The following is a 15,770-nucleotide window of genomic DNA, read 5'->3' on the forward strand; positions in this document are numbered from 1 at the left end:
GCCCCTGATCTCTTACAGGGGGCTATGATACGCACAATTAACCCCTTCAGGTGCGGCACCTGAGGGGTTAATTGTGCGGATCACAGCCCCCTGTAAGAGATCGGGTGCTGCCAGGCAGCAGGGGGCAGTCATGTACACAGTTCATAGGATATTCTAACTAGAAGCGTCCCCATCACTATGGGAACGCCTCTGTGTTAGAATATACTGTCGGATTTGAGTTTTCACGAAGTGAAAACTCAGCTCTGAAAAAGCTTTTATGCAGACGGATCTTCAGATCCGTCTGTATGAAAGTAGCCTACAGACACGGATCACGGACACGGATGCCAATCTTGTGTGCATCCGTGTTTTTTCACGGACCCATTGACTTGAATGGGTCCGTGAACCGTTGTCCGTCAAAAAAATAGGACAGGTCATATTTATTTGACGGACAGGAAACACGGATCACGGAGGCGGATGACAAACGGTGCATTTTCAGAGTTTTCAACGGACCCAATGAAAGTCAATGGGTCCGCAGAAAATCACGGAAAACGGAACAACGGCCACGGGTGCACACAACGGTCGTGTGCATGAGGCCTTATCCTGCAAAACTGATAACTCCTCAAAACTGCAAAAACCCTGAAAAATGCCAGAAAAAAATGTTATGTGACAGCAGCCTTAAAGGGTTAATGCAGCAATCTTGTGTTGGTTCTGTAGGAGAGGAATTCTCACAATGCTCCTGCCAATGGAAACAAGGGGGCGGCATCAAACTGGTTTCACTTAGTTCCTGAATCCTCTGGTTAACTTCAGACACTCACAACTCTGCAGACATGCTGAGTCCTGCTGAATCCAGCCAGCTGCTATTTTATGTAAATGGCAGAAAGGTAAGGACTCTCCTCTCCTCACAGAAATATGCACGCTTCTTTAGTTGTAATTAGAGATGAGAGAATTTCATGTTATGAAATTGGTTCACGCTTTGTTTGGTGGTTAAAGCACAATTGCATTATGGATTCCGTTATGCAATGAGCCGGGGAGTGATACGGTTACACGGACGCCAGATTATGCAGTGGGTCAGGATATGGGTATACCAGTCTATAGTTTGCTCGTGACGCAAATTGCAGCGTGCGCAGGGTACAGTCTCAGGGCCCATTAAGGTGTTGCAACTCACGTACCAGGTTAGGAATGCCAGAGTGGGGTGATGTCTCTGTGTAGTGTCAACGGTGTCTCCTACCTGGGTACGGCTGGACTCCTGGATCCTGGCTCACTTACAATAAATGAGTGTTTTGCTAGTAGGAGTAATTGAGGATTTTAGTAGCAGTAAATGAGATCCAGACTTGTAATAATAATTCAACTTGTCTTTACTGAAGGCAGCTTGAATCCATATGAGATACAGCATTAGTCTCTTAGGTCCCAGCAGGTTTTTGGCAATGTATGGCAGGGATCAATATCTCTTCTGCTTCTATACTATGTGTCTGGAGAATATGGCAGGAATTTATATATTTTGCTCTGTCTATCTTCTGCTTGGTTGGGGACTGACTAGCTGAGGAGGAATTTGTCTTCTCCTGGTCTCTGGATAGTTACTCACAGGTCTGCTCACAGGGAATGGTTTGTCTTGGAGATCTGGAGGTGGCTTCTTGCTGGTCACCAGTTGAGGCTGAAGGGCTCAGACTGGGAAGGGTGATCTTTGGTCTCAACCGAGACGAGATCCTGGTTTGGGATCCCTATTTCTAGGAGCTCCTACTAACACAGCCTTCCCCTAGCAGGGGTAGCTGGTACACTAACTAAACTTCCTTCTCCTCCCCATGAGACAGGACATGGGCCAGCCCACTTCTGCCCATAGAGGGGGAGCTAAACTGGAATGTACTATTCCAGTTTAGAAACACTAAACTGTTACTAAGGCCTGCTGAACACATTGCTGCCACCTGCTGGTGAACATGAAAATTACAGCAAATACATGTAACAGGCTTGGATAATGCACATTATTGAGGATGAGATATAACTTACACAAGATGACAAGATAAATACACTTAAACATGTTGTAGCGGGGCAAAAGTGTTTAGTAACATAACTCTGGGATGTTACAGTTACCACGGACCATAACGCAATTCTATGACTGAATGCATAACGGAATTCCGTTATTCATTCCGTCATAATAGAAGTCTACGGCCGGCCTGCATAACGGATCCATCCTGTTTCCGTTATGCAGGAGAGGACTCCCCTGCATAACGGAAACGGGACGGATCCATTTTGCAGCCCATAGACTTCTATTATGACGGAATCAGTGCTTGAAGTGGGCCGGAACGCGGCGGTACTCAGTACCGCCACTTCCAAAAATTGCCCTGGAGAGTACCAGCACCTCTCCGTGCGCCCAGTACGTGGGTTTCCGGTACCGGAGCGCAGGGCCGGCCTTTGGGGTGTGCGGGCTGTGCGGCCGCACAGGGCGCCATAGTAACAGGGGCGCTGGGCGGCCGACAGCTCGCAATGTAATATGCGGCAGGCGAGGCTGAACTTGTGTTCTCCCTCGGGGCGCCCCCTCCATCTAGCCCTCCCCTGTCTGACCTGATTCGTTCCTCCTCCCCTGTCTGACCTGCCTGCTGCCCCCGCCGCTGCCAATAAGAAGAGAGACGGGAGGAGGAGGGGAGGGGCTGTGGCCACTGCGCCACCAATGAAGATAACTGACCTGAATACAAAAACAGGAGGCGGGTGCTGGAATCAAATAGCCGACAGCCAACCTCTGTGACAGGGAGCTGCGATCAGCTGCAGTTGAGTTAACCCTTCAGGTGCGGTACTGGAGGGGTTAATTGTAGCTGATCGCAGCTCCCTGTCACAGAGGTCGGGTGCCGGCTATTTGATTCCAGCACCCGCCTCCTGTTTTTGTATAAGAAACGTTTGTGGCACAGTGCGCCCCCCCCCCCCCCAACACCCCAGTATAAGAAACGTTGGTAGGCAGTGCACTTTCCCCCCCAAACACCCCAGTATAAGAAACATTGGTGGCTCAGTGGGAAGTGCCAGTGAGGGTTAAAAAATAATAAAATTTTTTTAACTCACCTCCTCCAGATGATCGCGTAGCTGCCGTTCTCCTGTTTTCTTCAAGACCTGTGGTGACGTCACTGAGCTCATCACATGACCCATTACCATGGTGATGGATCATGTGATGCTAACAGTGATGTCACCACAGGTCCTTTGACAGGTCATGAAGAAAGAACAGAAGACGATCAATTGGAGGAGGTGAGTTAATTATTATTTTTATTTTTTAACCCTCATTGGCACTGCCCACTGCGCCACCAATGATTATTATATTGAGGGGGGGCCCACTGCGCCACCAATGATTATTATATTGAGGGGGGGCGCACTGCGCCACCAATGTTTATTATATTGAGGGGGGGCCCACTGCGCCACCAATGTTTATTATATTGAGGGGGGGCGCACTGCGCCACCAATGTTTATTATACTGGGGTGATGGGGGGGCGCACTGCGCCACCAATGTTTATTATACTGGGGTGTTGGGGGGGGGCGCACTGCGCCACCAATGTTTATTATACTGGGGTGATGGGGGGGCGCACTGCGCCACCAATGTTTATTATACTGGGGTGTTCGGGGGGCGCACTGCGCCACCAATGTTTATTATATTGGGGGGGGCGCACTGCGCCAATGTTTATTATATTGGGGGGGGGCGCACTGCGCCACCAATGTTTATTATACTGGGGTGATGGGGGGGCGCACTGCGCCACCAATGTTTATTATACTGGGGTGTTGGGGGGGCGCACTGCGCCACCAATGTTTATTATACTGGGGTGTTCGGGGGGCGCACTGCGCCACCAATGTTTATTATATTGGGGGGGCGCACTGCGCCAATGTTTATTATATTGGGGGGGGCGCACTGCGCCACCAATGTTTATTATACTGGGGTGTTGGGGGGGCGCACTGCGCCACCAATGTTTATTATACTGGAGTGTTGGGAGGGGCGCACTGCGCCACCAATGTTTATTATACTGGAGTGTTGGGGGGGCGCACTGCGCCACCAATGTTTATTATACTGGGGTGTTGGGGGGGCGCACTGCGCCACCAATGTTTATTATACTGGGGTGTTGGGGGGGCGCACTGCGCCACCAATGTTTATTATACTGGAGTGTTGGGAGGGGCGCACTGCGCCACCAATGTTTATTATATTGGGGGGGCGCACTGCGCACAATGACGGGTTAGGGAAATTTCACAGCAGAGTGCGCATGCGCTGGGAGCCTCGCCGGCGGTTAGGGTAGGGAAAAATTATGGGCCAGTGCACAGGTGCGGTGATCGGATGGATGTTCTCAGCAGGACACCGGCCGACACTGCGCATGCGCTGGGAGCCTCACCAGCGGTTAGGGTAGGGAAAAAGCACTGACCCGTACATAATTTTTCCCTTCCCTAACCGCTGGTGAGGCTCCCGGTGCATGCGCAGTGTCGGCCGGTGTCCAGCTGAGAACATCCATCCGATCACTGCGCCTGCGCACTGGCCCATAGTTTTTCCCTACCCTAACCGCCGGCGAGACTCCTGGCGCATGCGCACTCTGCTGTGAAACTTCCCTAACCTGTCATTGTGCGCCTGCGCGGCGCTGCACACCTCCTCACGTCATGTCCGGTGCGACCGGAAGTGACGAAGGTAGGGAAATCTCACGAAGTAGGGAAGTATAACATTACACCGGCCTTTGGGGTGTGCGGGCTGGTAACTACTTGGTTGGATAGTCAGCCAGCCTATGCCATGATGCCAGCAACAAGCAGTGTTTTTTTGTTTTTTTTTGGGGGGGGGGGGCGCCACAAGGTTAGCTCGCACAGGGCGCCTGGACACCTAAGGCCGGCCCTGCCGGAGCGCAGCGGAGAGCTGGCAGTATCTCCTCCCTAATGTCGTTGGCTGGGCAGCTAGTGGAGGGGGGCGGGTCGTTGCAGAGTACGGCTCAGGCTGGCGCAGGCAGGGAGTTGACCTCACGTTAGGTGACGTCAACTCCTTCCCGCGCGCCTGTGACTGAGGAGCGATCAGTGCGGCGACCAGTGACTGGTCCTCCTTGGAGTCAGGAGTCGGACGGTGCAGCAAAGAACATCGACTTTGCTTTGGAATCCAACTTCTGAAGAGTACTGGTGAGTGACAGGCACCCCCCCTCCCCCCACACACATTAGTTCCTCTCTGTACCAGTACCCCCCCCCCCCCCCTGGCAGGGGGGTACTGGTACAGAGAGGAATTAATGTGTGTGATGAGGGAAGGGGGGGGGGGTCTGATGTGCAGGGGGGTACTGGTACAGAGAGGAACGAATGTGCGGTGGTGGGGGGGGGGGGGTACTGGTACATAGAGGAACTAATATATATGTGTCTGATGGGTGGGTCTGATGTGTAGGGGGCCCCTGCACATCAGACCCCCCCATCACACACATATATATTAGTTCCTCTATGTACCAGGACCCCCCCCCCACCACCGCACATTCGTTCCTCTCTGTACCAGTACCCCCCTGCACATCAGACCCCCCCCCCCTCATCACACACATTAGTTCCTCTCTTTACCAGTACCCCCCCCCCCCCCACCACCACCACACATTAGTGCCTCTCTGTACCAGTACCCCTCTGCACATCAGACCCCCCATCACACACATATATATTAGTTCCTCTATGTACCAGTACCCCCCCCCCCCCCACCACCGCACATTCGTTCCTCTCTGAACCAGTACCCCCCTGCACATCAGACCCCCCCCTCATCACACACACACACACATTAATTCCTCTCTGTACCAGTACCCCCCTGGCAGGGGGGTACTGGTACAGAGAGGAATTAATGTGTGTGTGTGTGATGAGTGGGGGGGGGGTCTGATGTGCAGGGGGGTACTGGTACAGAGAGGAACGAATGTGCGGTGGTGGGGGGGGTACTGTACTGGTACATAGAGGAACTAATATATATGTGTGTGATGGGGGGGTCTGATGTGCAGGGGGGGGGAGCACCGGCGCCTAATAGAGTACCGGCATCTCTTTTGGCCCACTTAAAGCACTGCGTCGGAATGAATAACGGAATGCCTCTAAATGCATTCTGTCATAGAATTGTGTTATGGTCCGTGGTAACTGAATACATAACGCAATTATGCTTTTACCACCAAACGAAGCGTGAACGAATTTCAAAATATGAAATTCGCTTATCTCTAGTTGTAATAGGAAAACTATGCCTACAGTACGTCCTGCTAGATAATTCACAGGACCCTCCTGGATTACTGCTTGTCCGTGTCTTACTCCTGTGACACACTAATTTCAAATCCTTGTTCACTACAATATATACATGAACCACAAGAGAATTTAGACTAAAACTTTCAGAATCACAGGTGCATATCCATGAAGCAAACATAATTATAAAAACATGTTTGAGAAAATATGTGCGCTAAGAGCTTCCATTGACTCATTTATAGTCGGTATTGTACCACTTTTATTTAGAATGACCCTCATTTCTTAGCTCTATTGTTTGTATGTATAATGGTGTGCAGCCATCTTGGTTTTTATAATTATATACATGAAGCTAGTCCTCCGAAACCCTTTTGTGCTACTTCTTAATAGCTCACATGTGGCATACATGCTGTGCATCTTCCGTTGTGGATTTGCATACAGAAAAATCCTCAATGTGTTACAGTACCTGCAGAGTGGAAAATATTTTACCAAACCTTTTCAGGAACTGTGGATTCTATATCTGCAGCATGTCAATTTAGGCTGCGATTTCGGGGACAGATTTCATCCTGTGCAATACAGAGTGTAATTCTGCAATAAATTCAGCAACAAAATCCATAGCTTTCGATGCATATTTTGCTACTGCAGAATCCTGGCAGATACACTATGGATTTGCCCTGTCCTTTGTGAACATAGCTGCACAGCCTCCACATACTCGCCCAGCTATCCAGTTTTATTAATTAACAAATCTGTCTAAGGTTTTTTTCACATGAACGTAAGGGCTCCGTGCCCGTGCTGCGGGCCGCCTAAGGCGGTTTCGCAATACACGGGTCACCAGCTGTGTGCATTGGCATCACGCAAATCCGGAGATGCGGTGCGGATCGGAAGCATGGAACGGATCCCCACAGAAGCACTACAGAGTGCTTTTGTAGTGTTCCGTTCCGTGCCTCCGTTCCGCAAAAAGATAGAACTTGTTCTATCTTTTTGCAAAACAGACGGATCGCAGACCTCATTCATATGAATGGGTCTGCGATCCACATTCGGCTGCTCCACAGTCGGTGCCCGTGCATTGTGGACCGGCCTCTTGCACACGAATGTTGTGCATCCGTTCCGTGCTTCCGTTCCGCAAAAAGATAGAACTTGTTCTTTCTTTTTGCAGAACGGACGGATCGCGGACCCCATTCAAGTGAATGGGTCTGCGATCCACATGCGGCTGCTCCACAGTCGGTCCCCGTGCATTGTGGACCAGCCTCTTGCACACGAATGTTGTGCATCCGTTCTGTGCTTTGGGGACCACAATTTGCGGCGGCCGGGACGGATCGAGACCCATTCAACTTGAATGGGTCCGTGATCCGTCCGCACCGCAAAAAAATAGAACAAGTTCTATTTTTTGGCGGTGCGGAGGCACGGACAGAAACTTCCGTGGGGTTCCAATCCGTGCTTCTGTATCGCATCTCCGTGATTGCGGACCCATTCAAGTGATGTGGAGTGCACACGGGCCGGTGCCCGTGTATTGCGGACCTGCCGTATGTGGGCCACAATGCGCCCACGGGCACACAACGTTCGTGTGCAAGAGGCCTAAGGCCACTTTCAGACGAGTGTATTGAAATCCGTCAGTATTCTGGATGTACCATCAGTATTGTTATCAGGATTGCTTCAGGATTTCATCAGGGTTTACATGTGTATTTCTTCCTTCCTTCATTACTTATGCACTGCATGTCAATATCTCCATTCATTAACATTAGCAGAGAATTCCGGAACATAAAATCCGGACTATATACCCATTGCAAATACGCTCGTCTGAAAGCGGCCTAAGGGCTTATCCACCACACGACCATTGTTTTTGTCTTCATCTGATCTGCATTTTTTTTGCTGTCCGCATCTGTTTGTATGTTACGTTGCATCTGCAAAAATATAGAACATGTCCTATTCTTGTCAGACAAGGATAGGACTGTTCTCTTGTGGACCGGACGTTCCGTTGTGCAATATTTGGAATGCACAAGACCAGTATCCGTGTTTTGCGATTTGTGGACTGCAAAACAGGCAACTGTTGTGTACATGAGCCCTAAGGCAACCTTCACATCATGCGGATTACATGTGTTTTTACTCTGTGCAAATTTTCCTGAGGAAAAACAGCAGCATAAGGCCTCATGCACACGACCGTATGAATGAGTTTGCATCTGTTCCGCAAAATTGCTGATTAATTTCAATGGGGCCTCAAAAGATGTGGACAGCGCACCGTGTGCTGTCCACATCCGTAGGTGTGTTCCGCGGCCCCACAAAAAAAAATAGAGTCTTATTCTTGTCTGCAATTGCGGACAGGAATAGGCATTTTCTACGGTAGCGGCGGCCGTGTGCGGTCCGCAAATTGCAGAACGCACATGGGCCAGTATCTGTGTTTTGCGGATTCACAATACGGTCGTGTGAATGTAGCCTAATACAGTATCAGCAAAGTGAATGAGACTTGACAAATCTTCACAGATTTTCCATGCAGAACTTGACCTGCCATCGCGATTTTGAGTGTATTTTTGAACAGCAGCCAGATAGATTTCAAAATAAATAACATGTTAATTATGTTTGTGGTTTTTGCTGCAGATTTCACCCTTTTTAATGGAACGGTGAGACTTGTGGCAAAACCGCATCAAATCCGCAATTAGATTGTAGATTTTGGTGTGGATATGCTGCAGATTCGCACATAAATCCGCATGGACATTTGTGCGGATCTTATGTGCATTTACCCGCACCCAGGGTCTGGCCTCCGGGTGCTGCCACACTCCATCTTTTTTCTAGGTTTTTTTGGTCTTTTTTTATTATCATTATAAAAAACTGCCATAAAAAACTGCCTTTTTCAAGTTTTGTTTAGGGTTGGTGTTTTTTTTGTCAGACTTCTTTTTATATAGAGTAGTGTATGGTAAAAGTCTGAAAAAATGCCACAGCCCAGAGCATGCTGCAATCCCCCCCCCCCCCAGTTAGTTTAGATGTTATTCTTGTGAAAGGTCCTCTTTAAGGTGCCTTCACATGCAGCAGATTTGGTTGCTGAAAATCCGTTGCACTGACCTGAATGGGGCTTTCAGAAGTCCATGTGCTTCCCGCCAAAACAATACCATTCAAATAAGGGTCCATTCACACGTCCGTAAGTGTTATGCGGATCCGCAAAACACGGACACCGCAATGTGCATTCCGCAATTTGCAGACCGCACATCGCCGGCACTATAATAGAAAATGCCTAATCTTGTCCGCAATTGCGGACAAGAATAGGACATGTTCTATTTTTTGGCGGGAACCGGAAGCACGGATGCGGAAGTGCGGATCCGCAAATGCGGATGCGGACAGCACATTCCGGCCCCATTGAAAATGAATGGGTCTGCACCCGTTTCCGCAAAATGGCAGAACGGATGCGGACCCATTTTGCGGACGTGTGAATGGACCCTAAAGGGGACTGAACAAAATCTGCGGCATGTGAAGCCACCTTTCTAGGCAGTTCATATCCAAGCAGATTTGGCTAGTCTGATAATCAGTGACAACCCCATTTGAGAGCTATAAGGCCTCTTTCACACAAATAATACGGATTGTGTCAGGATCTGTTCAGGAAAAAACAGAACTTTTTGTCTACATTTGCGTTCAGTTTTTCCTCGCAGGTGCGATCAGTTTTTGATGCGTTTTTCACACTCGTGAAAAAAGGAAGAATAACAATCTAAATCTCCTAGCAACTATCAATGAAAAACGCATTAAATCCGGGCAATCTGTCTTTTATTGAAGCCCCATTCACTTCTATGAAACCAGAGCAGCGTGAAAAACGCAGAATATAGAACATGCTGCAATTTTACCTGAACGCAGAAATGATGCGTGAAAAATGTGCACAGACCCAATGAAATGCATGGGTCAGTATTCAGTCCGGATTCTATGCATTTGCTTCACGCATCTCAACCTGACGGAAAACTCGCTTGTGTGAAAGACGCCAAAGGCTGGTGTCACAAACAGGTTTTTGTGCTTTTTAGACCCTATGCTGTTTTGGAAACGTATATTTTGGTAATTACAAATTGCATATTGTTAGGCATCAGTGTGCATATCCGTATCCTTTACAGACTTCTTCTAAGGAATATGGAAAAACATTTCTTTTCTTTGTTTTGATTTCTTACTCGCTGAATGAAGGCCACAGTAACAGAATGTTACCAGCCAAACTTTTTTTTAAAAATATTTATATACTTGTTATTTATATTCTGTAGACTCTTGAGAAAAATGCTGATCCAGAAGTTATGCTTTTGCCTTATCTTCGTAAAAAACGTATCCTTTTATATGTTAGAAAACATATTTTGAGTTTTGTATTTCCTTTATATCATATAATCTTTTAATTTCCACAACAGTGATATACTAATTAAATGAGCTAATGCTGTTAGGCTACTTTCACACTAGCGTTTTAGCTTTGCGTTTCTGAGATCCGTCATGGGCTCTCAAAACGGATCAGTTTTGCCCTAATGCATTCTGAATGGGAAAGGATCCGCTCAAAATGCATCAGTTTGCCTCCGTTGCGCTTCCATTCCGCTCTGGAGGCGGACACCGAAATGCTGCTTGCAACGTTTTTCTGTCCGCGATGTGGTGCGGAGGAAGACTGATCCGTTTTCTCTGACACAATAGAAAATGGATCCGCCCACCATTGACTTTCAATGATGTTCAAGACGGATCCGTCATAGCTATAGAAGACATAATACAACCAGATCCATTCATGACTGATGCAGACGGTTGTATTATTGTAACGGAAGCGTTTTTGCAGATCCATGACGGATCCGCAAAAAACGTTAATGTGAAAGTAGCCTAATCTGTATTCATTTATGTAGTGCACACAGCATTAGTTTATATATATGGTGTTTGCAGAGTGCAGTGCATTGTGTTTGCTTTTACTTTGGCGTTGTCAGCTGCTGATATGCACACCTGCTCATTCGCTTCATTTTTCATTTTGCAAGATGCTCAGTAGTTCATCCATGAAGATGTCCATGAAGGATCCTTGTTTGGCCCGTGTGTCAGCTTTCTGCTCACCATATTCTACTTAGGATCCATTCACACGTCCGTAGAATGGGTCCGCATCTGTTTCGCAATTCTGCGGAACATGTGCTGACCTGTTCATTCTCAATGGGGACGGGAAGGATGCGGACAGCACAATTTCTGGTCCGCGGCTCCGTACTTCCGGTCCGCAGCTCCCGAAAAAAATAGAACATGTCCTATTCTTGTCCGCAATAGCGGACAAGAATAGGCATTTCTATGGGGGTGCCGGCCGGGTGTATTGCGGATCCGCAATACACTACAGACGTGTGAATGGACCCTTAAACTGTTACTGCAGGCTGAATTTCCAGAGCATATCCTAGCAACGATCCATGAAAAATACAGACCAAACACAGTTCGTATCCATGTTTTTCACTGACTCATAATATAAGGCCTCATGCACGTGACGATTGTTTTGGTCCGCATCCGAGCCACAGTTTTTGCGGCTTGGATGCGGACCCATTCACTTCAATGGGGCTGCAAAAGAATCCGTTACTCCGCTCCGTGGTCCTCAAAAAAATATAACCTGTTCTATTCTTGTCTGTTTTGCAGACAAAAATAGGCAGTTATATCAATGGCTGTCCGTGCCGTTCCATAATTTGCGGAATACACATGGACGCCATCTGTGTTTTGCGGATCCGCAATTCGCAGACCGCAAAACACAGAAAGGTCATGTGCATGAGGCCTAATGTGCATGATGGACCCATAATCACAGACAAAAATAGGACATCTCTAAATAGGGATGCAGATGTGAACCCAGCCTAATAGTGGTCTGTAGACGAAGAGTAAAGTAAATATAAAGCATATTGATTAGACTATTGGCTGATGATTGAGAATCCAACAACCGGTACCCCATCAATCTTATCTATATGCCGTTTCATGTGAAGAGCCCTTTAGTTCAGTATCTATGTATACAATATTAGTAGATCGATTCCATGATGTCCACTGATATACAAACTGGAGCTCGTGTACGTGTTTCAGCCAAATGTCATATATGGTGCATCACAAAGTTTTGGTTTTCACTTTCTTAAAAAATACCATAAAATACTGTGATTTTGTGATTTTTCTGCTGTACTTTCTATGCAACTATATAATAAGTTTATACTGGTGACTAAAATCCACATTTCAGTTGGTAAATTCGGGGCATCTAAGCCCAGGAATGGTCATTTATGGATGCAGGTACATTGAACCTGTTTGTTTTTTCCTGTATGTGGAGATTTTAACGTTGGAATAAAGTAACACGATTTTCAGAAGCTGGATTTCTTCATTTTTTTGTCTACAATTCATGTCAGCTGGGTCCGGGCTGTGTCCGTGCTTCTGAGTGGCCGAACGCAGGTGAGCGCTGCTTCAATTATCTTTTTCCACAGTTGCATTAGCACCACCCATTGAAAATCAGGGACCGTCCCTGCAAATTTGGGACAGTTGGCAACTATGCTGTTATTATTGCTGCATATACCAAGCCTTCCCTCCATTTTTGTGTTATATCTTCCTATGTATCCTATGTATACATATCATCCTATGTATTCTATTCACATGTCTGCCTACTATAAAAATTGTGTTAGAAACACCCTAATCAATAAGGAAGATCCGTTTTCTACAATCTTCTCTGTTTCCTTAACTGATTTCTAACAGTTCTTCTTACTGGAACAAAATATGGTTGTGGAGGAGGCGGATGTGGAGCCTGCACTGTGATGGTGTCTGCAATTAATCCGGTTACCAAGAACATTTTGTATCCTTTGTTTCAGGGCCACTCTACAGACACAGGCTAATGTATACCATGCCCTTCTGTAGGATGATAGCTGTAGGCTGTCCGGGAATGATGGGAGTTGTAGTTTTGCAACAGCTGGAGGGCCACAGGTTGAGCATGCCTGCATTAGATGGTTGTCTGTTCTTACCAAAATCTTCAGGTTTGGGTGAAATGTATTTACTGTGTATGGCCAGCCTTAGTATGCGTCTAGCTGTCCTTCATTTTTATCGATTTCATTTTATGTATAAATAAATGAAAAGAAAAAAGGGGGTCAGTCAGCACATCCCAAAGCTCAGGGGCACGTTGCTATGGCTGAGAACAAGACTGTAAAACAAAACATGCAATGCAACAGCTCACTGCAAACCAAATAAAGTACAAAATTGCATAATAATTGCAAGTGCTATACTAATAAGTTAGAGATACTTGGCAAATCATTTTGTTCAAAATTATTTGAGCCCGTCTGCCGCACGTCAGGGCGATCTCGACGGGTTCCTAACACTAAATTCTACCTGTTATACGCCATGACGGCAACCATACAATTCAGGGAGTTGCTGTTGCATCGCATGTTTTGTTTTACAGTCTTGTTCTCAGCCATAGCAACGTGCCCCTGAGCATTGGGATGTGCTAACTGACCCCCTTTTTCTTTGCAGTTTGTACCGGAGGTGTGGCTGCCTCCTTAGTCGTGCACTCCTGACCAGCTCGTCTGCCCCATAGGCTGATTTTAATTAGTGTGAGTATATAGCTTGGCCTGCTCCCCCTCGTTCACTGGAAGTCATTTGGCACCAGGAGAGAGATAGTGTGTGGACTCTCATTGCAGTCCTTGGTGGCCATTTGGCATCAGGAGTGGTGAGGAGTGGGCTCGGCATGCATGTTGGTACCTGCATTCCTTGGATATAATGGAGGCCATTTTGGCACCAAAAATGACAGAAATTAAAGCAGGCCCAGCATGCATGTGGAACCTTCACTCCCTGAATTGTATGGTAGCCGTCAAGGCACATAACAGGTAGAATTTAGTGTTAGGAACCCGTCTTACAGAGATCGCCTTGACGTACGGCAGACGGGCTCAAATAATTTTGTACAAAATGATTTGCCAAGCGTCTCTAACTTATTAGTATAGCACTTGCAATTATTATGCAATTTGTACTTTATTTGGTTTGCAGAGAGCTGTTGCATTGCATGTTTTGTTTTATAAATAAATGTAATATGTTAATTTTATTACATTCTAAAAAGAATAACTTTCTTTATGACAAACCCTTTTGGAGCTCCAGGACGACTGGATTGAGAAACACTGCTTTAATTGATTCCTGTCACGGCTGTATGTGAGCAACAATAGTATACACAGTAAAAGAGCTACTGACCGGACCCAAACTAGGGAGGATAAAGGGTGACCCCTGTCAGACCCTCAAAGCTCTCCCTATTCTGCTAAAGCACATGCCCGGATCCAAATGGCGGAACGAGGCATGCCCACGTGCCTAAGACTGATGACCACTGTAACCCCTACAATAGTGAAAGGGGCACGGCCACCGGTGCCCTACTCAGTATATGGAGGGAACCGTGGCCACCTCAGATCCAGTCAGAAAATAATCAGGAACACAACAAAGTCTGTACACTTAGCTGAAGGTGTTGCAGCCGCAGAGAAGACGGATCCAAGGACAGCTGGCAATATCCGGAGTGCTTGCTGCAGCAGAACACAGGTCCAGTGAACTGATAGCTACAAGTGAAGATACTAAAGCAAGAGCTACAACTGAAATGAGAACTATAATCCACGCCCTACAATAGGAGGAGGGGTGATATAAAGAGAGGGAAATCAAACTCATGAGGAACAGCTGGGAGGAAGGAAACCAAAAGTAAACAGAGCAGTGAGAACTCCTCCCAGCTCTAGTAGTGACATCATCACAGGGGTGGAGAAACAGAGCTGTGAGAACGTCCCAAAGCTCTGGTAGTGACAGTACCCCCCCTCTACGGGTGGACTCCGGACACCCAGGACCCACCTTCTCAGGATGAGCCCTATGAAATGCCCTGATGAGGCGAGTGGCTTTAATGTCCGACACCGGAACCCACATCCTCTCCTCAGGACCATAACCCTTCCAATGAACGAGGTACTGAAGAGAACCGCGGACAATGCGAGAGTCCACAATTCTGGAAACCTCAAACTCCAGATTGCCATCAACCAAAATCGGAGGAGGAGGCAAAAAGGAGGGTACCGTGGGCTGGACATATGGTTTTAAGAGAGATCTGTGAAATACATTATGTATCTTCCAAACACGTGGAAGATCAAGACGGAAGGCAACAGGATTGATGACTGACAAGATTTTATAAGGCCCAATAAACTTGGGACCCAATTTCCAGGAGGGAACCTTCAGTTTAATATTTCTTGTAGACAACCACACCAGATCACCCACATTCAGGTCCGGACCAGGCACACGTCTCTTATCAGCCACACGCCTATACCTCTCACTCATCTTTTTAAGATTACTCTGAATCTTTTGCCAAATGGTAGACAAAGACGAGGAAAATCTCTCCTCCTCAGGTAAACCAGAAAGAGCCCCTCCCGAGAATGTCCCAAACTGCGGATGGAACCCATATGCACCAAAGAATGGTGACTTATCAGAAGATTCCTGACGACGGTTGTTCAGAGCAAACTCAGCAAGAGGGAGAAATGAACACCAATCCTCCTGGTTCTCTGCCACAAAACAGCGCAAATATGTCTCCAGATTCTGATTGAGGCGCTCAGTCTGACCATTCGACTGCGGGTGAAAAGCAGAAGAGAAGGACAGCCGAACCCCCAGGCGACAACAGAAAGCCTTCCAGAACCTGGACACAAACTGCGTGCCTCTATCGG

At 47.3% G+C, this 15,770-nt stretch overlaps 1 protein-coding gene across 2 annotated transcripts in view; it reads left to right on the forward strand.

The window, feature by feature from the left end:
* Positions 1–755: 755 nt before the first annotated feature.
* LOC121007452 (aldehyde oxidase-like) overlaps positions 756–15,770 on the forward strand; it is a 292,875-nt gene continuing 277,860 nt past the window's right edge. The window contains exons 1-3 of one of the 2 annotated variants that reach the window (XM_040439380.1): positions 756–860; positions 10,371–10,428; positions 12,814–12,910. In XM_040439380.1, the coding sequence (XP_040295314.1) occupies positions 807–860; positions 10,371–10,428; positions 12,814–12,910 (209 nt within the window). In that variant the 5' untranslated portion in view covers positions 756–806. The remainder of the gene's footprint in view (positions 861–10,370; positions 10,429–12,813; positions 12,911–15,770) is intronic. The other variant, XM_040439381.1, reaches the window with a different exon arrangement.

This window comes from Bufo bufo, chromosome 7 (genome assembly GCF_905171765.1).
Source record: "Bufo bufo chromosome 7, aBufBuf1.1, whole genome shotgun sequence".
NCBI lineage: Eukaryota > Metazoa > Chordata > Amphibia > Anura > Bufonidae > Bufo > Bufo bufo.